Source organism: Podarcis cretensis, assembly GCF_951804945.1.
Source record: "Podarcis cretensis genome assembly, chromosome: 4".
Taxonomy (NCBI): domain Eukaryota; kingdom Metazoa; phylum Chordata; class Lepidosauria; order Squamata; family Lacertidae; genus Podarcis; species Podarcis cretensis.
This window is the reverse complement of record NC_137173.1, coordinates 62,544,006-62,571,012: the sequence shown is the minus strand read 5'-3', so window position 1 is coordinate 62,571,012 and position 27,007 is coordinate 62,544,006. Positions and strand designations below refer to the sequence as shown.

The 27,007-nt window shown below is 40.1% G+C and overlaps 1 protein-coding gene across 12 annotated transcripts in view; it reads right to left on the bottom strand.

Moving 5' to 3' along the window:
* DMD (dystrophin) overlaps positions 1–27,007 on the bottom strand; it is a 1,027,161-nt gene that overhangs the window by 58,023 nt on the left and 942,131 nt on the right. For 11 of the 12 annotated variants that reach the window (XM_079972189.1, XM_079972196.1, XM_079972191.1 and 8 more), the window contains one exon: positions 11,003–11,064. In XM_079972189.1, the coding sequence (XP_079828315.1) occupies positions 11,003–11,064 (62 nt within the window). Of the gene's footprint in view, positions 1–11,002; positions 11,065–22,094; positions 22,323–27,007 lie in introns of those variants that run through there. The other variant, XM_079972188.1, reaches the window with a different exon arrangement.

The window sequence follows — 27,007 nt, the reverse complement described above, 5'->3', positions numbered from 1 at the left end:
GGCAAAGAAGCTGTATGCTTCATCCATACACATGATTGAAATTAGGCAGCTTTTAAGAATTTTTAAATATAGGAATTATCAATATTATCAGTCTCCTAGAGTAACCTACTCTAGAACCCAACCACCCCAATAAAACATAATATCATGTCACTCTCTTCAAAACACTTGTAACAAAGAGTGCTTCCAGACAGGAGTTTATTCTGAAATCAGTGCTGCTCACATACACATATTTTTTACCATCCACAGCCTGTTATCATCAAAATTCCAGCCTATAATTTATACTTGTTTAATCCAGATTTGCCTGCTCCCCATAAAATCAGATTTAAAAAAAAAAAACACTTCTGCTGTCACTGCTGGTCTAGAAGCTTTTTAGTACATGTATTTAATGGGTGGTTTGTTACATATGGGACGCAGGTGGCGCTGTGGGTAAAAGCCTCAGTGCCTAGGGCTTGCCGATCGAAAGGTCGGCGGTTCGAATCCCTGCGGCGGGGTGCGCTCCCGCTGCTCGGTCCCAGCGCCTGCCAACCTAGCAGTTCGAAAGCACCTCCGGGTGCAAGTAGATAAATAGGGACCGCTTACTAGCGGGAAGGTAAACGGCGTTTCCGTGTGCGGCTCTGGCTCGCCAGAGCAGCGATGTCACGCTGGCCACGTGACCCGGAAGTGTCTCCGGACAGCGCTGGCCCCTGGCCTCTTAAGTGAGATGGGCGCACAACCCCAGAGTCTGGCAAGACTGGCCCGTACGGGCAGGGGTACCTTTACCTTTACCTTGTTACATATGTGGTGACATTTTGGTGGGTAGTTCTAATGCTGCACTTCTACTTCTGTTTGCTCCTCGCCTGACCACAACCAAGTCATATTGTTCATGGCAGCTAAAACAATACACACATGCCTATTTCTACCTGCAGAACAGGGCTGGCTCCAGGAAGAGGCAAAGTTAGGCATCTGCCTCAGGCAGCAGATGCTGAAGCGCAGGGAGTGGCCAGAGCTGTGAGTGCCATGTAGCCTGCCTATGCTAGCCTGCTGCCTTCAAGAGCAGTGGAAGATATAGTTCCTTTACTAGCATTAGAGTAAGATTAAACTACAGTCCAGTTGGCATCTGCACATGCCTTGGGAAAGAGGACCATCTTGTCATTCACCTCTGGCCACAAAATGTCTTGAGCCAGCCCTGCTGCAGAAGGTGCATTTAAATTTCAACACCACAATTATTTTCTCAAGAACTTCACCTAGTACATGAAAGGATTACTCTTTGGAAACTGAAATTGCAGCACATTCACTATGCTTTTAAAAAAATATTCAACAGAGAAATATTGTTATACCTCCTGAACAGTCCTGGCTCTGCACCCTTGAATTCTTTTGGCTGGTTGCAATGTCTCCTGCAAGTGTGATAACACTTCTAACTTGCTTGGATGCAGGATGGGGAGAAGTGTGTATGTATGCCTAGAATCTCAGATTTTTGCCTTGCTGCAATGCAGCCTAATCTACAATGGTAAGAGTCACACCTACTGCTCTGCCTAGTTTTACATCTATCCCCTCCCACAATTCAAATTTCCCCCTGGGAAGGCTATCTATGAGGGAATGCAGTCCTCAGGCTGAAAAGGGTTCCCCACCTCAGCTTTAAGTGAACAGGAAACCTGCTGCCACATGCTCAACATACCTGCTTCTATGAACATAAAATGAGGTCAGGCAAAGAGGCAGTTCAGTGGGTGCTTACTTAATTGCATGAATAGCCAGCCACTCCCCCACAACCCACCGTTGTTAGAAGAAGAAGAAGAAGAAGAGGAAGAAGAAGAAGAAGAAGAAGAAGAAGAAGAAGAAGAAGAAGAAGAAGAAGAAGGTGGTTTAATGCTGATCTTCAGAGCAAGGGTGAAATAATAAGTGAGTCAACTTGATAGAAAAATAAAATAATAAATATTAAATGTTGGCATGGAAGATTTGTCTCTCTTATTATGTACAGCATGACTATTGCAGTTTGCTATTGGCCAGATTTTATGAAAAGAGCAGTCAGTCAACAGTTGTTGAGGCTCAATTGAAAATGCTGGCTGAATAGGATGTATCAATGGCTAATGTTCTATCCTGATGCATATTAAGCTGCCTATAAAGTACAATGTTTAGGATAGTCCAAGGAATCTTCTGCCAAATTCTGCTTATCCAACACACTTGGCTTAATTTTTAAAAAAATATGTAACAAATATATTGAAAAGTTGTTATAGCTTGGAAAAATATGGTCATATAGAGTCCATAGCATTATAGAGAGCTAGTAGACCAGATTCCCACTGAACCAAGTAAAAACAGAATGAACCAGATAAAACCGATTTTGACCATTTTATGGGCCAATAGGATAGCCACACTGGGATGAAAGTCAAATTGAATTTAACTGGCCTTCAATAATCCATTTATTGTGCCATTTCCTTAAAATATTTGGCTAGTATTGCACTGGCTTTTAATAAATATTATTTTCCAAATGTCATACAAATGTGGTATACCTCCTCTTCTCCCTGATCCTTCCATGTAGCCAGGATGAGGAGTTTGGAAGCTTTCACTTCTGCTTTTGGCTTACTGTTTTATCCAAATTGACAAACTGTGGTATGCTATGATTTCAAGCCTGCCTGAAAACGTGGTCTTTCTCTGAATACAGCTAGCTATGCTTTATCTATATACTGTACCTGATCTTTCGTAAGACTAAATTGTCGGTTAGGTGCTCTAGGACCTTAGAAAAGCTGCCTTTTCCAGCTTGGGAGGGCCAAAGGAGTGCAAAAAGCTAACCTTTGGACAACTGTTCAACAGTTGAACAGTAGGATCAGTTCAGATGCCATGGTGAAGATGTAACACTCAGTGCATTGTTTTTGACTGTCATCTTTACATGTTCCAGCATTATGTAGGCGCCAAAATTAACAACTGTGGTTAATGCAGGGCTGCAACAATGAATAATATAAGGATTCTATGAGTCATGCCTGTTGGGATATAAACTTCAAAATTTTACCAGGATATTCTTGTAAACAGGGATCTAAGTTTGAAACAAGAATTTCAAATCCTGGGTTTGGAGTCAAAATTAAGTTTTCATAAACCAGCATCAGTGTAAGTTCAGGGCAGCAGCGTTCAGCTGCACGCCTCACTTTCTACTAATAAATCCTTATTCAACTGCAGTGATTTCAGGGTCTCCTGTTAAATTACTATACTCGGTAATTATCAGGGTAAAAAACTCCAAATGAAAACAGCAACTGTCTGTCTTTGAGGTTAGTTTATGAAACTCAATGTTTTTCGTTACTTTTAGTTATTACATACAGTTTTGCTATCAAATACAGCACGTCACGCTATCAGGCTTTCTTCTTGCTCATTTTAATATTTTTTTGTCAGTTCTTTAAAAGTTTATTCCAAAAACAGAACTTTGAACAATTTTAGACTATGAATATATTTATAAATGTATTAACATACAAAAGTGAATGGTGGTCTTTTCCCCCCACTTACAAAAGAACTGGCAAGCATACATACCAGAGGTAGGATATATAATGGGATGCCAGCTTAGTATTGTAATTCTTGAATAAATTACACTAGATCCAGAAACACATTATTATCCACATATTCCTGCATTGCAGGGGGTTGGACTAGATGACCCTTGTGGTCCCTTCCAACTATGATTCTATGACCCAGAAAGCCAGATAGAAGAATAATATAGACACCATTTTGAATGCCAAAGAGAAAATGATCTAAGAGAGAAACTGTTCATTCAGTTACCACAGCTGATCTCCGTGCCAGTTTATGGCCAATGTATTCCAGCTTTTGATACAAGCTTCTGATACGTAGTTCAAAAATACATCGTGTAAGAGATGTGTCATGTTTGTTTGCAGTGACTGCGACCTATTTATGTCTTTATTCTCCCCACTTTCTTTTTACACATAGGGTTTACAGTCACAGATGATAAAGCAATAGATTCTGGAAATATAAACTAAAAAGCATCATGCTTCAAGTTAAGAACTGTGAGTTAGTTGCCTTTGCTATTTTACTCTGGTGAATTCAGAGAGAATCCAAAGAGGTAACAAATAAGTCCACATTCATGACTGCATCCAGCTGCTACAATTACCATTTAAAACAACACTAGTTTACCTGGAGGAAACTGAAAATGCTGAGGTCGATATTGCTAAAATATCATTAAAACACAACAGTACACATTTTCCTGAGACATTACCACAGAGCTATGGTGCAGTTTAAGATGTAGTTTGAAAAAAAGTTTACAATTCAGTGGTATTTATCCATGCTTAAGATCACTGGCTATAATTTAACACATGTGTTAAGATTACTGATTTTTTTAAAAAAAATTTGATTGAAATTATTTGGCTTTAAGTGTTAATACTAGGAAGTTTGAACTAAGATAATGAAATAAATAATAGTGTGACTTATGTGCTATTGAAATGCTTGAACCAATCAACATTCCTTCGAGCATGTAAGGAAAAGAGATGGCAATGCCTTATAGATGTCAGACATTTTAGCCATGGCTTGGGAATTGGGATGAAATATGTTGTCTTGTAGCTATGTTTTGGGGGAAGGGAATTGTATTTTGTCCATGAAAGTGTACTCTGTTATTTTGCAGTTTAAATCTTGTAGGAAAAGAAAATCACTTAAGAGTATATTCATCATCTAGTATATAACCAGATTATAAAAAAAAATCAGGAAGCAGCATAACCTGCAGAGAGCATGAAGAGAATGATCTCTCTTGCAGTTTTGGAGAAGGTCACATTTATTTATTAATTATGTACTAAAAATGCTTCTAGACCAAATGTTGCCTTAAAATTTGGTTTTTAAAAAACCAAAAACACCAAGCATTACAACTACAGCAATTATTCATATTGGTTTAAAACAAAAAAACAGGGCAAACTCAAACTGTCCCTCAATTTCTGTCTTCCAGTCAACAAATTCCCCTGTCCCCACACTAAATTCTTGTTACTTTTTCCAGTTTCAGCTGTGGACAAAGTAGGGTTCTATATATTCCCCCTCCTCTGGCATGATTCCCCCTATTACTGATGGGTCACACATCAAATGGAGCCATTGGGGGTTTGACAGATTTCAAAATAAGACTCAGAATTTGATTTGAAAAGGTGCATTACCTTCCAAGTTTGGGAAGAACAGTTCCATTTTTAAAATCCCACTTCTGACCCTGACTAGGGGCAGACAACTTAAAACCTTGCCTGCTAAATACAACAGTGAAGGCATGCTCATGTTGCATGTAAAGGGATAGGCAGGATAAATATTTTTAAGCAACTCTGAGATGTCACACAACACAGGATCAACACAGAGAACGTGAAACATACGTAGACAAATACTGAAAACACTGTGGAATTCAGAGTTGCTCTATCACACACACACCCCACACCCGTGCAAGCATTTCAGCTTGCTAGACAGAACAACCCCCCCTCTGCCCCCCAGCATGCTGTTTTGGGGTTTTTCCTGACCCCTCAGGAGACAATTTTGAAGGAGATGCATGGGCAAGAAGAGGGGGGAAGCCCTGCTTCACAAGCATAAGTCCTAGGGTCTTCAAGCTGACCCTGACCTTCATCTGCCTGGTTTCTTTCAGGTGTCCAGTTCACCCACCGCCTAATTCATAGCTGCTGCCATTGCCAGAATCTCTGATTGTATTTTTCTGCCACCACTCTATTATTTGTTGGCTGCAATCCAAATTCCACTGACATGGAAGTAAGCCTCATGGAATTCAATAATACCTACTGCTGAACAGACATGGTTAGGATCAGGGCTTTTTTCTAGAACTTACGCCACCAACCTCTGTGCTGCCCCAATCGCCATGCCATACCTTGACACACTGCGCAGCCAGAATTATGCTGCCAGTTACCTAACACAGGGCATTCTCACAAACACACTCTACATACTATTTATAACTTCCCTCTCTTGCACACCACATATACCACATACCTCCTAGGCCCAACAAGTTTCAGCACCTTTTTAACCCTTGTCCCTATATAAAAATGTCGCTGCTACGCTGCATACAACAACTTCTATCTGCAGCTGTCCCGCTTCAAATACAGACATTTTTTTGCCTTAAGCCAGGGATAGTAATGCAGTGCATTCAGTATGTTGTTGAACTACAACTCCCAGCAGTACCAGACAGCATGGGAGCCCAAATCAGTTCTGGTATGCAAAACAAATTCCTGGACTCAGAATTTTTAAATTCTAAATATATCCCCATTGCAACAGGCTCTGCTTGGTAGATCTAATGTCTCTGGTAAAAAACAAAGTAAATCACATAAGCCTGAAGTCTGCCCTCTTTATTAAGTGATGGTAGTTCTACAGTAAGATCCAGAAAGGGAGGGGTATAATTACAGAGGGAGGAGAAAAGGCCAGTGTTCAAAACTCCCATTGTTCTACACACATTTTGCGACAGGGAATTTCATTAGCACAAGCAGTTTCTGAGCTCTGGGCACAGTACTGCACCAAAGATTTCAGATTAAAACTGCAGAGTGGAAGGAAAGGAGGACTTTTTTCTGCCTCCCCACTTCCAGCTACTCTCTGAAGACTGGAGAAGAGACCCTCTTAAGAATATTAGGGGGGTGGGCAGGGGGAGGGCTAGACCGTGTGAAAAATGAACATAATATTTTAGCTGTAGATCATTCATTTTCAGCTTTGTATTCTTGTTATTAAAAAAGCGCGCCTAGACATTCCATTTGTTTTGCCCATAACCTAAGTTTAAAGTGCCATTTAGCTCCTAGCTTTCATATCTCAGTTTCTAACACTGGAAAAGGCCAAGGGACCACAAAAGCCTAAGACTGGCCTTGGATGCCTACCACCTATTGCAAGCATTTAATTTCTGGTACTATATCTGAGGCAGGACAACACTGCAAGGACCGAAAAGAAATAAAGCTTTTGAAAGAGGGTCTGCTTTCTAGTACCTGCCTGTTTCACTTCCTCAATGCAAGGACAAAACTTGTTGGAAGCTTGTATTAAGGCAATTTAAATGCAAGCTGAGACTATTTCAACTGTGGTTCATCTTGTGAAATAACTACACCAGCCTGTCATTTGTGACTTTTTTGCCCTGAAAAGAATTGAATTGTGTGAAGTTTGGTAGGAGTGCAATGTACCCAATGGGGGACTCCAAGAGTCTTATATATGAGGCTCTTAATTAGAGAGATTACTTTTCTTCAATGCACCTCCTTCTGCATATAAATCCCCAGCTGCTTTCCTCCTCGCTGGCCCTTAGTACAGTCATATAAACACAAAAGTAGAGACAGGATTGTGGAGAAAGTGGAGTAATAATTATTTCTGAACTTGTATCTATGCCTATAACTTAGTATATGCAAATTGTGTCTAGGCCTCCATTCCCTTATGATGTTATGGAAATGGTTACACCACACACACACACACACATACACACACAGAATCATTCTGTACCTCTGAATTCACAGTATTCTTTTTTAGTTTTAAAGAACCAGAGAGAAAAGTCACATTTAACGTTGCTGCTTTTTAAAGGCTGGTAAATATTTGCAATAGTCTGAAAGGCTGGCATAAGGAATGTAAGCAACAGTTAAACTAATCAAATATTGGATATTATTTAAGGTCCAGTAACCACAAATAAAACGCCTGCCAACCTAGCAGTTCGAAAGCACCTCCGGGTGCAAGTAGATAAATAGGGACCGCTTACCAGCGGGAAGGTAAACGGTGTTTCCGTGTGCGGCTCTGGCTCACCAGAGCAGCAATGTCACGCTGGCCACGTGACCCGGAAGTGTCTCCGGACAGCGCTGGCCCCTGGCCTCTTAAGTGAGATGGGCGCACAACCCCAGAGTCTGTCAAGACTGGCCCGTACGGGCAGGGGTACCTTTACCTTTACCTTTAACCACAAATAAAACAAAAACTTACAGAACACAAAATATGTTTGTTAAAAGGGGTGGGGAAGAGAATAAAAAGCAATCATAGTTTTGTCAAAGCAAAATCACAACATTTAGGAATTTTGCACCTTGCTCTATTAATAAATAACTGTTCCACTGTTAATAAAATGTTCAACAAAACTCTAAAAGTTTTATTTAAACCTCCTGCAAGACATGCATAGAAATACTGCTACAGGACTGCCACTGGATCTGCATCTGGGTCTGCAAAATGCAGTATGTAAAAGCCAGAGGAATTGAGTTGAGAAACCTCAAGAGGAGACAATCTGCTCCAGCACTGTGGCTGACATGGCAAACGGTTGGTGGAGAAATTAACCTAATCTTCACAATGTCTTTCCATAATCAAACTCCACTATTGTTTAATGTATCTTTCTGCTACTAATCTTATGAACAAAGCAGGATGTGTAGATGCTTTTCACTATTCATTGCCTCTTAAATCCAGGTATGAAACAATGTAAAAGTTACACCACATCAGTGGTTAATGAAACATGGAGCTGTTAGAAAATAGTATTTTCAATTGTAAAGACAAACAAATAGTTCAAAGATGAACTACTGAATGATAAAGAAAGCACAATACTAAAAGGCTATTGTTTAAATAAGACAACTAGGTAGTAATAGCAAATACAATACCATCAGTAATTTACAACTTTGGATAGGTGGTATAAAATAAACAAAAAAAATGTGTGCAGGGTTATCTTCTTGCAAAATCATTGAAAAGCAAAAGCAAACCACAATCTGTCACTGAAACAGAGTGTGGTGCTGTCAACCATTGTGTTATAGAAAATCAAAAGCTGAAATACATCGGGGGGGGGGGGGGACAAACCAAAAGGTGAACCTATAAAGAGGATCACATAAAAAATGATAGAACAGGGAAAAATGGGGAATATATTCTCCTTAACAGAAAAGCTTGCTATATGAAAAGTTATTTTATGTGGGGGAGAGATACATTATTTGGAAAAATGATTTGATTTTCTGCATGTTAGATTTATAACTTCAAGAGGAAAGAAGAAAGCTTCTGCATGGACTTGTGATGCTGTATAAGGCATGACTACATTCTTCTAAAACTAATTGATACAATTTTTATATTACCACCAAGCCTGTAAAAGGGGAGTTAAGCCTTCTTAAACTATGAACATCACTTCAACCAAGAAACCAGATTTCATCCTGATATGTGCATGTTAGAGCAAGGAATAATATAGGTAATAAACATGCAATATAAAATGTACTTTTAATTTTAACTTTTTATACAAATTAGAAAATCTTAAAGGGTTTCAGAAACATCCTATTATTATTATTATCCATTCCAACCCAAGGCAAAGGGAAGGACTGAATACACATTAAAGATTCTGCCCAAGAGTAAATGGATTGATTTTGAATTGTTCAATTTATATAAAGTATTGTACTGTGCCTAGTATACTAATTTTAGTCTGTTCTACAGTATTTCTGACAGGGTTGCTTATTTTGGAAGCATCAAAAATATTTTAAAATCCCTTCCCATGTATCATAGATACAAAATTTAAAGTTCTATCATTCCTAGCTAACATGTAAATATAAACATCTGTAACCCCATGTTCTGTATGCCAAAAATAGATCATGTTTTTACTGAATTCAAAAGCTATCTTTCTTTTACACTGGGTTTTTATTTGTCTATGTTTAATAATAATTTATACTGCAAACAGAATAAAGCAATCACTTTTCAACTATGGCTAAAATATTTGTATCTCTCAATCTGCTGATTAATGTAGCTAAAATACAAAATGAAGTGGTATCTTATTCTGAAATACATATTCCTTTCCATGCATCCATTCAAAGCAAAAGCACAAGATGTTCAAGGGCCAATGGAGCAACATAATGGAAGATGGGGAAACATTAAAGAAGCAATCTCCAACTATAGCCTACAGCAGGGGTCTGCAAGGTTTACCAGCCATGGGCCAATCACTCCTATGGAGCTCATCCATGGGCCGGACTGGCACAGAGCGGCGCTGGAAATCGCTCCTGCACATGCCTAGACACCAAAAATCGCTCCTGCGCAGAAGCGATTTTCGGCATCTGGACATGCACAGACACGATTTCTGAGATCTGCATGTGTGCAGATGCAACTTCCGGGGCCACTCAGAAAGTCCCTGCGCCGCGCTGTGCCTGTTTAGCGCAGTGCGCAGGGGACTCACCGAGTGGGTGGCTTGGTTCGGGGGTGGCTCGTGGGCAGGTAAAATGGTCTTCGTGGGCCGCATCCGGCCCATGGGCCGCACGTTGCCGACACCTGGCCTACAGTATTTGAAGTGAGATTAGCTGTTCTTAAACATGATTGCTGCAGGCTAACCTTATCATAGTATGTGAGTACACTATGGATACTATTCTCTGAGGAAAGGCTTGCATATGGCTTACTTTATTCCCACCATAAAGGTACTGAAAATACTATACAGCGCTTTGTGGACCACACACAGAGTTTGGAAGGTGCACACAGAAAGGTGTGAGATTGCCACACAAGTTTAAAGTGCAGAAAAAGGAGGAAACATATCAAAGCCTGTCAATCTGTCTCCCTTTCTGCAACTTGCCTGCATTTCCTTTTGGGCAGACAGAACAAATAATCATGCAGCACACACACACCCCAAATGCTTTTTGCCTGCACTTTAAATATTGTATGGTCACTCTGTGCCTTTCTCTTCATGTCCCCAGCTGTATTTCTGGTTCCAGAAAAAAATACAAGGTACAGGACTGCAGAGATAAAGTTGTTGGGTTTTTTGTTTTTTGTTTTTAGAATGCAGCTGGAAGCCAAGGGAAGTGCAACAACTGGAGAAGGGTTTTTTGGCTTAAAGCAAGGAAAATAATCTCCTTTGGCCACACCTTCATGCCCCAAAATTCGGTAAATCAACCCACAAGATGGGTCCAACACACTGACAAGGCTTGCCTTCAGTTAATGCTGGGCCTTGTTTTCAACTGATGAGGGGTGTGTGTGCTCATGCTAGCTAGTTGGTTTTTAAAAGGTAAAATCTCTGCAATTCACTATTATTATAAAACAACATGAAAGAACTGAACATTTATTTGCACCCCATGTTGTTGTGATTTCTCTAGAAAATATTCCTCAGAACCAAGCAGTTGAATATGAAAAATTATTTTACCTAAGGACTGGTAGAGCTCAGTCATTTTAGGATGATCCCAGCATGTAGTCTGCGTCTCATGGCTGCAAGACAAAAAAGATACCGATTCACTTAAAATACTATATGAAGTTTATGCCAGTCCCAATACTTTTAGGGCAAATTAGCTTTCTTCTTACACAGATTGCCAAGTTTAGTAATTGTACAGTTCAGTTATTATATGTGGTAATACAAGGGTAATTTCAGGTCAAGTGACAAAAACCATAATAACAACAATAATATTCATCATACTTCTTCCTGGAACCAGAAATATTGTCAATGTTCTAACTGAAGTTCAGGAAAAGTGTCACATTGCATTAGGCTTACATAAGCAATCATATGTAGCACACGCAAAAAAAACTCATCAATCCCTTTCATACATTTTTATACACATGCCAACTATGTTAAATATATGATATAAAGAGGACACTGTAATGTCTTGTGAAGTGGGAGTCGGATTGTGTGACTTAATACCATCCACAGCAAAAGTGTAATCTTTTTTTAGTCAGTCAAAGATTTGGTATGTGTTGCACAGAAGGCTTGAGAAAGGATCGTAGCCCAGCAATGCACAGTTTTCTTGACTGCATTTTAGTCCATGAGTAGCTCCACAACTACATAGCCGAATCCAGAAAGGTTGACATGCTTTCTATTGATCTAGCTCATTAACTGCTTTGAGATTTTTTACAATCAAGCGGTGTACACATTATATGAACTAAATAAAATAAAAGAAAGACAGAGAAATGGCAAAAGTGGCATCACTGATTCAGGGTTTAGTATGTTCCATATTAATGTTCAGTTTAATCACAGAAAGCAGTAGACTACAGGTAAAATTAAAAATCTGGATTTTTATTTTTCTAAATCCGGCTTTTATTATTCGACCTGGGTGTTACTTCATTTTTTGCCAAGTAAAGAAAGGAGCTTAATGGGATGCCAAGGACACCTTGCTCAGCTCAGAAAAATAAGTGTTATAGCTGAATTCAAAAAAGAAATTAGGAAGGAGGAGCTGAATAATGTGGAAAGGCAGTTCAATTATCCTGAATGGTACAGGAGAACTAGAAGGGCACTGTATAAATGTTTACATCTCCCTATACCACTGGTCTTCAACTGGTAGGTCGGGATGCACTTGAGGGTCACAGCTTGATCCAAGGTGGGTCACAACAGGAACATAACCACCATACAAATATATGTTAAAATATTAAGAAATGAGTCCTCAAATGCATATTTGGGTTAAAAGTGGGTCCTTGGAATGAAAAGTTTGAAAATACCTACTCTATATTATATTTACACTGCTCTGACACTGGGAAATAGCCAATGAAAACAGCACGAAGTGGTGGGGCAAGGCAGGGCAGGAATAAAGAGGAGGAGGAGGAGTAAATGTATGTAGTAAATGAGTTGGGTCAGGAGGCGGCCTTGGTGGCAAGTGGAGAAGAGAGACTGTGTTACTTTCCACACTGAGAAGAGAAACTTTTAAAGTGGCTTCAAAAATAAAATTGGGAAAGTGAAAAGGGGGTTTGGCATTTATATGTTGGGAAGGGGAAGCTCTAGGGGGTTAATATGGGGGTTAATTTTGAATGAAATCTGAGAATGAGAGTTGCGAGAGGGACATAGAGGTAGAAATTACCCATAAATTAAACAATCTAGCAGTGCCCAGGTGTGACTGGTTCTCTTAGGCAAAGAAGTTCTAAAGTACTAATACCTCAGTGAACAAAACAACTCTACATACAATTCACATGATATGACATCATATAGGACATAATGAATGCTTTTATAAACGTTATCTGTAAGCAAAAGCTCTCAAGCAAATATCTACACATAGTAAAGTTCTGCTTCTTTGTAGGACTAAAGAACAGATTCGTTGTAAATAAGTTCACATATTTATAAAGCTACATATAATTTAATGAGATAAAATGTTTTATTATATTGGGCATAACACCTACTTAGTACTACATATGGTTTGCAGACTAGTACAGAAATCCAGTATCGTACATTGATACACTCTCACTGCAACCCCAAGTATGCCTACTGAAATTTAACTACCAAGTATGTGTGTGAAGGCACAACTATGAGGTCTGCCAGCTGAAATCAATTTTGTGTATATGAGGGAAATGATTTATTTGACTTTTGCAAATACATGCAACATCTCTCTCATCAGATAGGGAGAATGTCATTATTTATTTATCCTTTTTTAAGAGTCATATCTGATATTCTAAAACCAACATTTATTATATTTCGGTCAAGAATCTAAGGAATATTCATTCATGCATATGCACTATTAAGGACAAAGACTATTGTGGTGCTAATTCTAATCAGAGGTGCTAAAATATTTATGAGGAGTGGTTTTTATAACCAAAGAGAAAAATAGTTTGCCTTAATTTAAAGGCTCTTTTTAAACTTTCAAGACATTTTTATTAATAATGTTTTATTAATTCATAATATACTTAGTATGTGTGAATAAATAAGACTAGATGATTAAAAGGATTTCTGTCACTTTTATGCGCTTTCTCCAAATAGTCATTAATTGGCCTGAGAGGTTTTCTATGTTTGTTCGTGTTGAAAAATAACTTGGGAGAATCACATTTATATATCAGTCTAGCAACTAATTGAAAGGATGCTTTATTTAAATCAAACTTGATTATTTGATAAAAATCATTTTTAAGAAGACTTTGTTTTTGCTGAAAACCTGTGTGCACTGAGGTCACAGGTTTGAGGAGGGTTTTTGAGCAAACTGCCCTCAAATGCCCATTCTCCAGCTTAGGTGGGTTTAATTGGAGCTGAAGCAAATGTTCCAAGCAGTATCAACAGGTGGCTCAGATTTCCATTTTATTTTTTTCATGATATCTGTGATGTAGTTTTGCTTTAGGGCACTGTGGGAGATTTAGGGTGGTTGTTGGAAGCAGCCGGTAAGTGATGCTCAGAGCAGCGCACGCGCGCACACACACACACACACACACACACACACTCGTACCTTGGAAGTCGAATGGAATCTGTTCTGGAAGTCCATTCGACATCCTAAACATTCGGAAACCAAAGCGCAGCTTCTGATTGGCTGCAGGAAGCTCCCGCAGGCAATCGGAAGCCCCATTGGACAATTGGGTTCCAAAGAACGTTTCTAAACCAGAACACTCACTTCTGGGTTTGCGGCGTTTGGGAGCCAAAATGTCCAAGTACCAAGGCGTTCAGGATCCAAGGTACGAGTGTGTGTGTGTGTCTATCTATCTACGGGAATCCAGGAGAGGCATCAGCAATTGAGACATGGAGGTCCTCGGAGCTGCCTGAAAATGCCAGCTGCTGATGCCAGCCTTATGACTGCTCCCAAAGCTCTGAATGGAATCATGTTAGCTCCCGCCCTTAATCTGGGTCTTAAAAACAGAGTGACCAATCATTTGCTCGCAGCTTTGAATTCTATATTACATGTCTATAATCGTTAGATTATCAAATGAGCAAACCTATTTCAAACTTGCTGCGTGTGGATTTATGAATATATCCCATTGAATGTTTGATATAGTAGAATTGTGAGGGAACAGACATTGAGGGGTAGGATGTAGGTGGAAGGAGGTACAGATATAATGTCACCTTTTCTCTCTGTTTCTTTTTGTTCTTAAAGTCGCTTTAAAGTTTTGTTTTTCCTCAATATTTGTAAAATAAAAAATAGATCCATAAACAAAAAAATTCTCAGAAGGTTCAGATATTTAATTTCAATTTCATGCAAACAAGGATCCTTATATTAAAAACAGCAGTTTGGAATGGCTTATTTCAAATCTTTATCTCCTCACTAATATGACCCCCTTCCCCTTAAGTGTATATAGTCCCCCTCTGCTGATACTTTCAAGGCTGATTTAGGTATCCACAAAAGGTACCGGTTTTATTGGGGGTTTGCAGAAGAGAAACTGAGAGCTCCAACCCTCCTGCAGCAGCCTGCTGCATTTCTATGCTGGGCACAGAGGCGGGAAAGAGCATTCCACCCCTCTTCCACCATCCTATTCACTGGACTGTATGAATTCCACACACTTGACTGCAAGCAATTTCTCTCACCTATGACTACCAGGCTAGTGGTTAAATAAATGTAAGGTTGACCCAAGTAATTACAAAGTGTGAGACTATTCCATACTATCACAGAAGCTTGGCCAAATGGCAGGGATGTTTGTCCCTATGATGTCAGGGTAAAGCTCTGACAATCACAATTTTCTAACATCATGACTCTTATTCAGCAAAAGTTCTCACTTTAAATTGACACTTCACTCACTGCTTCAAAATCACAACCATGTTAAGTGTCCTAAATGGCAAGCTACACAGACACCTTTAATTTGGAAAGTATGTTTCTGTGAACATTCATTAACATGTGTTTCCTAAGCTATTGTAAAGATTGTAACGGGAACCTAATGGTTGATCAGTGTTGAAGTTAATACAGATTCCTCACTTCTTTCACTCTTTCTCAAAATTTACAGTCCCTTCCATCTTTCTCTGTGTTAACATTCATTCCTTAGCAATTATTATGTTCATTAGCATTCCATGAAACCACAGGAAGACAAGTCAATAGGTAGAGGTGCCCAGTTCTTTTCAACAACAGAATTAGAGTGAATACCTGAATTTACTTCCAGGTTGTTGTTTTTCTGATTACCACTGATATTTTTGAGGCAGATTAACAAAACTATCGGAGGGAGGAGACAAACTATGTGCTTTGCTTTACTTTACTTCTCATTCATCTATTCATCTTCACACACACAAAAAAAACAGTCACACTTAATACACAAGGTTGCAATCCTAAACACATTTGCTGGTAAGTAAATCCTATTCAATCCAGTGTTTCTCAACGGTCAGTTCTAAGCAACTATTTATCAGGAAATTGTAAGTTCTGACTCAGACCTGAAAACAAACCTCCTTCCATTGAAATATAAGTGCCATGAGGCAACAGTGATACAATTGTTTAACAAAAATAATGTATGATCAGTTTAGAAACTATTAACATATAATATCCAAGAGCAGAAAAAAGCGCTCGAGAACCAGAAGGACTTCTCTTACTCCTGCGTGAAATTTTAAGGAAAGCTGAAGATCATTTGTGGAAAATTCTGTGAAGGTTGAGTGTGATTGTAAAGCGCAAGAGCTGATTTAACCAGCACTTTATATTCAGAACACAAGAAGACTGCAGCTATTTCATTCCACCAACTAAAAAGTGTTCCTTCTTTCTGAACATTTTCAGCTTAGAAAGTTATCAACAATTCCACACACAAGTGCAGCTCAAGGAAAGGTTAGGCTCCACTGAGACTTCCCTTCATAAGCCTCTTTGCCATTTTCAAAGGCCATTTAATTGTTAGCTTTGGGGCTGCTTTGTGTGTGTGTGTGTGTGTGTGTGTGTGTACACACTGTGCGAAGCAAAATGCCAACTCAGCAACTCTTAGCATTCTGAACCACACTTGGGAACACAGTAGCATCTTTAATGGATCTGCAGCAATTTTTAACTCCAATAAGCAAGTTTGTATAACAGAAAGCTAAAAATTCACACAAAAATGCTTCCCTGTGCTCAAATGGTGGAATATGGTAAAAGAAGGAATGTGCAGTACTACAAGTGCAATGGATCCTTCCCACTACATTTCCTGCTTTATTTTGCATCAGCATTGTAAAAAGATGTGAAGGACTTAGGAAGCATCCGTGGAAAGAGATAAACAACAGTGTTGCCCATTTAGCTCAGTGCTGTCCATACTGATTGGCAGCAACTCTGCAGGGTTTCAGATGGGGTTCTCTCCTGTAACCACCTGGAGATGTCAGGGCATTGAACCTGGACTTTCTGCCTACTAAGGATATTCTCCAGCACTTAGCTAAGGCCCTTACCCTGGAAGCAAATGCACTAAGAAATCTATTAGACAGGGAGACAAACCATCTAGCCTGCTTCCCTCTGCCTCATGTGTGGGTTATCCTTATCTGTCTGGCTATGGGATACACTGGGGTAGTTGAATATTATGTATTCATCTCCTGAAACAGACGTTATGAAATCCTTCTCATGTTATAGTGATTGGGCTGCTCTAGTGTTAACAATCTCAAGATGTGTTTATTGAATTCTAAGTTGAGAGGAACACATATTTAGTATTTTGTTTGGAGTAAAACTATACATAATTAGAGGGCCTATTTTCAAATACTTTCAGGACATCACTTTGGCAATTAATTACTCTAACAGGTTAGCTAATCTGATTTTTATATTTTGGAGCCCTTATACTTTAAATAATCATTATTCATTTCATTATTCATTTCTTTTTTTTAAATTAAATTTCCATATCACTCTTCATCCGAGGATCACAGGGTAGTTTACATTATTGGAAAGAAAGAAAGAAAGCATCATCTTTCCCTTCCCAAACCAATGTGCTCCATCTGCTGAAGGACCCATGCTGTTTCTGTTCCTAAAGGAATTCTTTGTGCAGAGGATTACTTCTTTATTTGTATTAAATTCATATCCCTCCGTTCTTTCCAAAGGTGTCCAGGTTTATACACAAGGAAGCCATCATGTCTCAAGCAAAGTCCAGAAAGTGAATTCTGAGGTGCACACTGGTCATGATTTCCTCTCTAATCCAATTTCCAAGCCCAGCTATAGAGCTAAACAGGAACTGGAGTGCAAGAACATACTTGCACATTCTGGCCTCACTTTACCACAGCTGAGTGGTACAGCATGTGGTTTACACATAGAAGGCTCCGGGTTCAAACCCACAATATCCCCAAGAAGGAACTGGGGAAGACTTTTGTCTGACACCCTGAACAGCAGCTTAGACAATACTGATCTAGATGGGCTAATGGTCTTAGTACTGACCTGGCATCCTATGCTCTTACAGCTTTTGGGATGAGCCATGAAGCCCAAAGAAGATAGTATGAAACAATGAATGCTATTTTCACTGATGGGTGAAATAAGCTCTCTCTCCTGTGCTGTTGCTGGTTCAGAATGTGTAAGTCTAATACCATGATGTGAATGACATGTTAAAAAGAGAGCATAGAAAAGAAAGCCCTCTTTGCACCCAAGCTCGCCCATCAGCGACTGAAATGCCCACAGTTTGGTCATTCTTTCCTTGCAGAGGGCTGGGGTGAAAATTAGTTCACACAGGACGAGCCTCAACAAGCCAGCTCAGTATAACCTGCAAATACTGCCTATTCCAAATAACGAAAAACATTAACGTCCATCAGACATTCACTGTGACCTAAAAAATGAAGTCCTAAACTACCTTATCTCTAAATATGGCATGTAATGAATTACAATCAAATAATTTAAATATATGCATTAAGAGTCAATGATTTAAAATAAATCACTTTACGGTAAGACCTCTCTGATCTGCCCCATGATCATCAGATGGTGGTATATATATTAAATATTATAAATAAAGACGTTGACAACAGCTGACTGTGCATGAGACAATTGCACCCATGGCATTTGCATCATGATGTGTTGAACACAGCCAGTGCCTCCTGGAACATCCTCTGGAACCCCCATTCTGGTTTCATTACTAGTGGCAATTGAGTTAAACTTCTATAAACATAAACAAAGCAAAAGAAAAAAGGAACATTCCAGCACAATATTAACAAAGGTATTATGCAGGACGATTTAGGTGCAGACTGTGTTAGTAAACAATTTATCCCATTTTGGGGGGGGGGGGAAATGAACGAATTCCTATGCCCCACAAATAACCCAGAGATGCATTTTAAATAAAAGGACACATTCTACTCATGTAAAAACACACTGATTCCTGGACTGTCCACGGGCAGATTTAGAAGGTGATTGGGCCGGATCCGGCCCCCAGGCCTTAGTTTGCCAACCCATGTTCTTAAGTCTCTAGTTTTAGTTTTCTATATTCTGCATCCTCTATTACAACTTGTTCTGAAAACACTTCAGCAGCGAAAATGATAAAAGCAGCCTAACAGAATAAACCTAATCCTTGGACATGCTGGCTGGAAGGGATTAGGACTGGGTAGTGGTGCCTCCCTGCCACCAGGGCCAAGATGTCTGCTGTGGTGGCCCCTGCTATGCACATGGAAAATCCCTCCAGCAGCATTTCCACCAACAAAACAAGGTGTTCCAGAGGTGGGTGAAGGCAGGGTGAAGGCAACCTTGAATCTGAATTCACAGCCTCTCAATTCCTCCCAAATCCCACGATCAGACATGTTACCTGGTACAATGAAGAGAAAATGGTTAGGGCAAGATGAAACAAATACAGTGGTACCTCGGGTTAAGAATTTAATTCGTTCTGGAGGTCTGTTCTTAACCTGAGGTACCACTTTAGCAAATGGGGCCGCCTGCTGCCGCCGCACGATTTCTGTTCTCATCCTGAAGCAAAGTTCTTAACCAGAGGTACTATTTCTGCATTAGCGGAGTCTGTAACCTGAAGCGTCTGTAACCTGAAGTGTCTGTAACCTGAGGTACTACTGTACTGCCCCGACTTCTACCCTGGCAGGCACAAATGTGAAGGGCTATAGAAGTGAAAGACTTTCTGCCACCTCACTCCCCACCCCACCCCCATCATTCCCAATTAGGTTTGCTCTGTCCACCATTAGAACTTATTTCATAGGAATATAAATATATTAAACATTTTTCATTGTATTCTTGAATGTATTTCTAAAATGTGTATTTTATATTTAAATATTTTATCATATGCTCTTTGGATTCTAGCATGTGCACTTGCTAAAAAGCTGTTGTGAGTAAAAAAATTGAGCATGGAATTACATATTCATTCTTCACATTATATTATTCTTAATTTGCAACAGCATTAGAGCAAGTTCCATCCCCCTCCCACTGCGATTTGAAAAATGCAGTATGAACTAGATGCGTATGTGTGAAGAATAACAAAATGCTGTCAGGTGGCAACAGGGAACCCTAAACACCTACTTACTAATAATCAGAAATTAAGAAATAATAAATCACCAGACTGCAGAACTGAAACAGCCTTTGGTCTTTTTTTGTGTTTTCCTGTTTTCCAGTAGTGTCTGAGATTATCACAGATTTAATGGACCAGCGGTATGAGTACGTTTAAATAGATAGATGGATATAAAATATATAGACTCAGATTTGGTTTTGGTTTTGCTAACTAAAGCTAACACTTCAAAGAAATACTAATATAAATCAAATTGTCACTCATTACAGAGCAGAGTAAATTATGGGCCAATTAAAATGTAACCTGCCTGTAAAAGCTGTTATTTAGAGCTGCAAATATCCCTCCTCCCATCTTCTCCCAATTTCCTGAAGGGAAACTAATCAGGGTGAAAATAATAGAATAGTGATGCAGAAAGTAGCAGCCTCTTGTGGTTTGCGAAGGATTACTGTTTGTCTTAATCTATAATCCTCGGATGAGTGTGTTTTTGAGAAAAAGTTGGCCGTTTGTTGTTTTATTGGCTTTGGCTGGCATTTTCAGAATTCCAAGATGATGCACAAATTAAAAAGTTTTTGCATTAATATCAAGTAGGAGCAGAAGGGAGTAAATGTCAATTGCTAAATACAGTATGGTAATTATTTTTCTGTCTCTTTTGATGTGCAGCATTTTATTGTGTGCACACTGACAGTTTTTAAAGCTTGGTGAGCCAACCCCTCCAGCTGTTACTTGTCCACTGATCTATTTGCTTTTCAAAGCTTATCCTCTCCACTTCTGCCAAAGCAATTTCACTGCAGGGTCTTGTCGAATTCAGGATCAAACAATGATGACTACAATTCCTTAGTGATAATGGACCGAATATCTTTTAGGGAACTATATTTCCTCTGGTATTAATAGGGTACAAGCAACACCTCAGTAAACTAGTTCTTATTTTAAGAGGCAAGGTTGAATATAGAGTACATTACTTTAACAAGGGTGTGTTTTTCTAAGATCCTATACTTAGATGCTTTTCCTAAGATCCTATACTAATTTCCTACAAAGGTACACCATATAAAACATTACTACCAATATTAAAATTTCTCATTTCTGTTCACAGGAAATACAAATTACACACACACACACACACACACACACACACACACACACACTTCTTATTCTCTAACCCCAGCATTTAGGAATATATATATAATCAAGTTAACTTAGAGAAAATTGACTTATTTAGCAATATGATATACCAGATATAATACTGTATGTTTTTTCTACTCGTAAATTTTACAATGATGCAGGTATCAACCACAATGCTGGGGGAGGGGGAATCACCAAAATGCAATACTCAGTGCTTTGCTTTGCCTTTAAAGTTTTCTATTAATGATGCAAACAAACAGCTTCTCCCCGTACACATTTTAGACTCTCTCCCTTTCCTTATCCCGACTTCCTGCTTAGCTGCTGCTTACATGTACTATTCTTTCATTCATACCTACACAGCCAGCATGTTCCAACTAGACCACATTCACCAAGACACGGAAGAGAGAGAGAGAGAGAGAGAAAGAAAGAGAGAGAGAAAGGAATGCACTGAATTAAACGTCAGTTCGAATTCCCAGAAGAAATCAAGCAGATATTTGACCTTTTAACTCGGTGAATGAAAAGTCTGGTGAGCTTTCTTCTGCAGGGTCCTTACACATATAATGGTAAATAATATGACTTCTCTCTCCCTCCTTTTTTTTTTTTAAGGCACTCACAGAATGCAGCCTGATTAAAAGGTACTTTAGAAAGTGCCAGGCTACAAAATCGAGGGCTTTTAAACCCCAGAACGACAGAAATGTAGAGAGGAACTGGGCTGCGCGCCGGGAAAAATTACTTTGATGTCAGGATAAATCCCACCCACCCCTCTCTCTGTGTGGTACGTACTCTCTCTCACACACAAATTAAAAACAAAACCCCCACCCAGCCGCCTCTGCACCGGGGAGAAGAAATATTTCATCTTCAAAGTCTACAGCCGTGGGAGAAAGGGTTAAACCCTGGCATGCTCCAGCCAGCTACAAGCACCTGCACTGAGAATAAGAGAAAACAGCTGGCAGGGAGGACGCTCAAGCTGTAAATTCCCAATGCAAAGACGTCTTCAGAAGTTTAATTTGCTTTTAACTACCCTGGCTTGCCAGCAGCACACAAGCCTCGACAAGTGCGAGGTTTTCAATGAAAAAGAACAGGAAAAAAGGACGGGTTTGAATATTAATTAAACTTACCTTTTGAGTTGCTCCCTCATCGCCGTGAACTGATCAGAGACTCCAAAGAGGGAGGGAAAAGGAAAGGACGATGGAGAAGATTCCTAGACTCTGGGTGTGTGTGTGTGTGTGTGTGTTTGTGTGTGTGTGTCTTGTGTTTGTAACCTCACGCAAAACTACGCCAGCCCGGCGCGAAGCAGCGAATAGCACTGCGGTGCGAGTAGCATTCTCGTGCTAAGGGCGTAAGAGAAGCGAAGTGGGAGGGAAGGCTGCAGGGCTAGACAGGGCGGAGCTCTCGCTGCCTCGGCTCCACCTATTGAACCTGCAAACAACAAGCGGAGAACTCCAAAGAAATGGCACCGTTCGCGTGGGAAGCGGAGGGGTTTATTTAAGGTAGAACCAAAAGATGCCATCCGGCGTGCCTCCGAAGAATGCCAGGACTAGGCGAAAGGACCGAAGCGCAGATGATCTCATGTAACAGAAGCGAGCACTGGAGCAAGGAGGCTGGGATGGCTCCTCCTGAAATGTAGGAGATGACAGAGAAAGGAGGAAAAAATGGGGAATCTCGCAGGCACAAAGAATTAATTCACTGAGGTCTGATTTCATTATTACGCTTTAAGCTCCAGCCTTTTCTGACCTTGCGTTCTTCGGTTAAAAGATTGGAGAGGGCAACAGCGGAACACAAGGGAAAATGTGGGTATGGAAAGAGACGTTTTTAAAACGACGCGCTGTTCCGCATGTAAAATGTCCAATTACTTCAGCACATTTAGATATAACCTCTTTATTCTGCATCTGTAACACAACTTCAATAAGTCATACCGCGCTCCCCACCTACTCAAAGCCATTTCTCTTTCTATCCTTCCCCCACGCAATCTTTAAAATGCAAGAAAAGCGAAATGAGAATCCTCCATGTTTTCATTACAGTGGCGTAGCGTGGGTTGTCAGCACCCGGGGCAAGGCAAGTAATTTGCGCCCCCTAACCCGTGAGCCAGGTAGGGGCAGAGAGCTGCGAGTGCGAGCGCCCCCCCCCCCCAGATGTTGCGGCCGGTGCGGCCGGCCCCCCCAACACCCCCCCCCCCACGCTACGCCACTGTTTCATTAGGTTAATTTTTAGGAATGCAAATAGATTGCAGTCCATGAAAGCTTATGCCACAGTCTCCCCCACCCACAAAAACACACATTTTTATTGCCATTCCAACATAAAGGTAAACTGTATAACATATACATTAACTTTGTCGCATTACTTAGTTTCACCCTGTTGGTCTTTCAGATGCCACAAGACTTTGTGGCTTTGGGGTGTGCATGGTTTATAAGAATTTTAGCTTACATTGCTGCAATGGTGATAAGGAGAAAAAGTACTTTCATGTAAAGTATGAGTAACATGAATGCTTAAATTGCTCTGAATTGATAATCTTTGGAGGCCAGTTGAGCATGTAATGGGAATAGATTGGCAATATTTCCCAGGCATGACAGATAATGCATGCTTGGTATGGTCCAAGAGGATACCCACTGTGACCTCTAAGGGAAGGGTTTGTGCGCCTTTGAATTCTTCTGTGATAATAAACCTTCTGGATGAGTATGGATCTGTTGGGTACTAACTTCGACGCTCACTAAGAGAAAGCCAACATACAGTAGCATGCCACTCACTCTGTGCTGTTCACACAGACAGAACAAGGGCATTTCTATGGAAATGAGAGTATTGTACCCAAACTCTCTCCAACATTAGAGACAATTCTGGGACACATTTAGGGTAGTGAGTTGGCCAAGGTAGAAACCGTCTAAGAGTCTAGACTTGCATGCTGCTTTTTTCCTGGCAGATGCCCCTTGCCTCATCCCAGACAGCTGTCTACTCTATATAGTTGAGCTCAGCCTAATAGGAAAGGTGTGGGAAAGATGCAGTGCATGACAATACTGTATCCTGAGTGCTATCGCCTGTGTTGAAATAATGATTTACACCCTGCATTCAGTGTAGGTGGAAGTAGGGTGGGTGTGTGCCACAGTGCAAACTGCATAAGTTTGATAAGAATTAGAGCAGTACAAACCTGCAGGTGCAGATATGAGCTTAGGTTAAAAAGTAACCTCACTGTGGCGGGGAAAGGTTGTATGGATCTATTCACAACTGTCTACTCCAGTGAATCACCAGTCTGAAAGAGAGCTATGGCATTAGCTTAAGGTCAACATCTTGAGCAGTCTAAGTCTAAATGTGCACCAGTCTGAGTCTAAGTGTGGAGAATAGCTACATACTGTTCAGCTTTTATTTCCGTATTTGAAATTGGATTGCTTCAACATATATCTAGAATCCCAAATCAGTCATGATAAACTGTTATTTAGCAGTGTTTCAATTTAACCATACATGTCGCAAGGTCTTTTTTTCGATTCATTAAAAAAAAAATCACCAGATCAGTCTTTATACTGTATTTTAGCTAGCACTAAAGAAAGTCCGTACTGCTACATATTGTTACAGCCCCCCCCCCCCAATTCCTGCTGAGCCAGGCACAGGATTCCAGGGGTCTTGGTCCTCAACCAAAGTCTGTGCTACTTTGGAGAACTGAAGACATGGCGGAGCCTGTCGTAGCTTTAAGAAAAATGATTTATTCACATATTCACCACTTTAGTCTACATAGAGGGAATACAGATCTCTCACACACATCCAACCACCTTAGCAACCGCTGTGTGCCCAGGCCCAAGGATTCCTCTTAGATCAGGGGCCAGCAACCTTTTTCAGCCATGGGCTGGTACACTGTCCCTCAGACCATGTGCTGGGCTGGACTATATTTTGAAAAAAATTATGAACGAATTCCTATGCCCCACAAATAATCCAGAGATGCATTTTAAATAAAGGACACATTCTACTCATGTAAAGCATGCTGATTCCCAGACCGTCCGCAGGCCGGACTGAGAAGACAATTGGGCTGCATCTAGCCCCCCCCCCCCCCCCGCCTTAGGTTACATACCCTGTCTTAGATGGACTATCAACACTTTTTGTTATGTTAACAGCTTGGCTCACCCTAAGCTGGTTATGTAAAGCTGCCTGAGCTTGTGATCCTAAACTGAATGCAAAAAGGCTTGGCTTAGTTTTAATTAACCAAACTTTGCTTACTTCAGGAATTTATGAGGTTGCTCAAATTCTAGCTCTTTATTGAATCTAGAGATTATGGAGAGTCTGTCCCTCTCCCAAACTCATAACATCATCAGAACAGGAGCAGTGGTCTAGCATAGGGGTCAGTAAACTTTTTCAGCAGGGGGCCGGTCCACTGTCCCTCAGACCTTGTGGGGGGCCGGACTATATTTTTTATGGGGGGGAGAGAAATGAACAAATTCCTATGCCCCACAAATAACCCAGAGATGCATTTTAAATAAAAGCACACATTCTACTCATGCAAAAACACTAGGCAGGCCCCACAAATAACCCAGAGATGCATTTTAAATTAAAGGGCACATTCTACTCATGTAAAAACATGCTGATTCCTAGACTGTCCACAGGCCGGACTGAGAAAGCAATTGGGCCAGATCCGGCCCCTGGGCCTTAGTTTGCCTACCCATTGTCTAGCAGCACAGATTCACATGCACACTATTCAATATCCTGATCTCTATTCTGCAGATACTATCCCTATCTTCTATGACCAGGAGAACTCTTCACAAATGGAAAGTTTGTATAGATACACAAAACATTTCACTTCATGGAAGAGAGTGTGAATCCTTGCAAATAAATACAATATATGCAGCAGAACCTCTATGTATATTGGGTGGGGTGGAATCAGTTCAAAGGCCACCATATTGAAACAGTAGACTTCATGCTTAGCAAACAACGTTGAGGGGTTTTTTAAATAACCAAACGGTGTATAAATTTTATGAAACAATAAATTAGTTTCCATAAAGGACTTAAAAATAGACACTTGTAATCAAGGAATCAAATCACTAGGAGCATAGGAAACTGCCTTATACCAAGGGGACAATCTAGCTCAATATTTTCTACACTGAACAGCAGTATCAATGGTTTTACCTACCACACTCCCCATCTGACATTACATATGATGCCATGCAAGATAGGGCCTGTTTTACAGTGGCAGTGAGGTTATGGGAACCTCTAGAGAGTGTAATGACTTCACAGCATAAGGCTATGATACTTTTCCTGAGGGACTATATAAACTGTGAAGTGTTGATGTTGTTAAACATGTTTATTTTTCCTGAATTATTTGCCAGGAATAGATTCTTTTTAAATTTGGTGTATTGGTTTTTACAAACTTTCGTTATTTTCTATATTTTTAACATTTCTGTAAATCATCTGGTAGATCAGTGGTGGATAGAAGGGCAGAATGCAAATATTTTAATTAATTAAATCTATAGAAATATATCAAGACCTGATAATGCTGCCCCCCCTGGTCTCTCCATGGTAAACTAAAGGCAGCTTTGGGTGAAGGCACCTAGAAGGCATTAATAATGGCTACTGCTAAGGAAAAACCTCCCCAACAGCTCCTTCAAAGTCTAAGGCCACGTATCTTATGAAAGTAACACGATCAAGCTCAGATTTTCTGCATACCCTCCAACATTTATCCAATGAAAATAGGGATGTCCCATTCCATAATGATAATTTTACTATTTATACTCCACACATCTTTCTGGGTTGCCCCAGCCACTCTGGGCAGCTTCCAACATATATAAAACATAATAAAACATTAAACATTAAGAAACTTCCATATATAGGATTGCCTTCAGACGGCTCGGGGGCCAGATAACTCCATACCCTCCAACATTTCTCCAATGAAAATAGGGACATCCTAGAGAAAAGTGGGACATTCCAGAATCAAATCAGAAACCGGGACGGTTTCTCTAAATCAGGGACGTCCCTGGAAAATAGGGACACTTGGAGGGCCTGTTTCTGTTCAGGGACAAGTCAGTGCTTCATGCAATTATATGTTTCTGTATATTCGTAT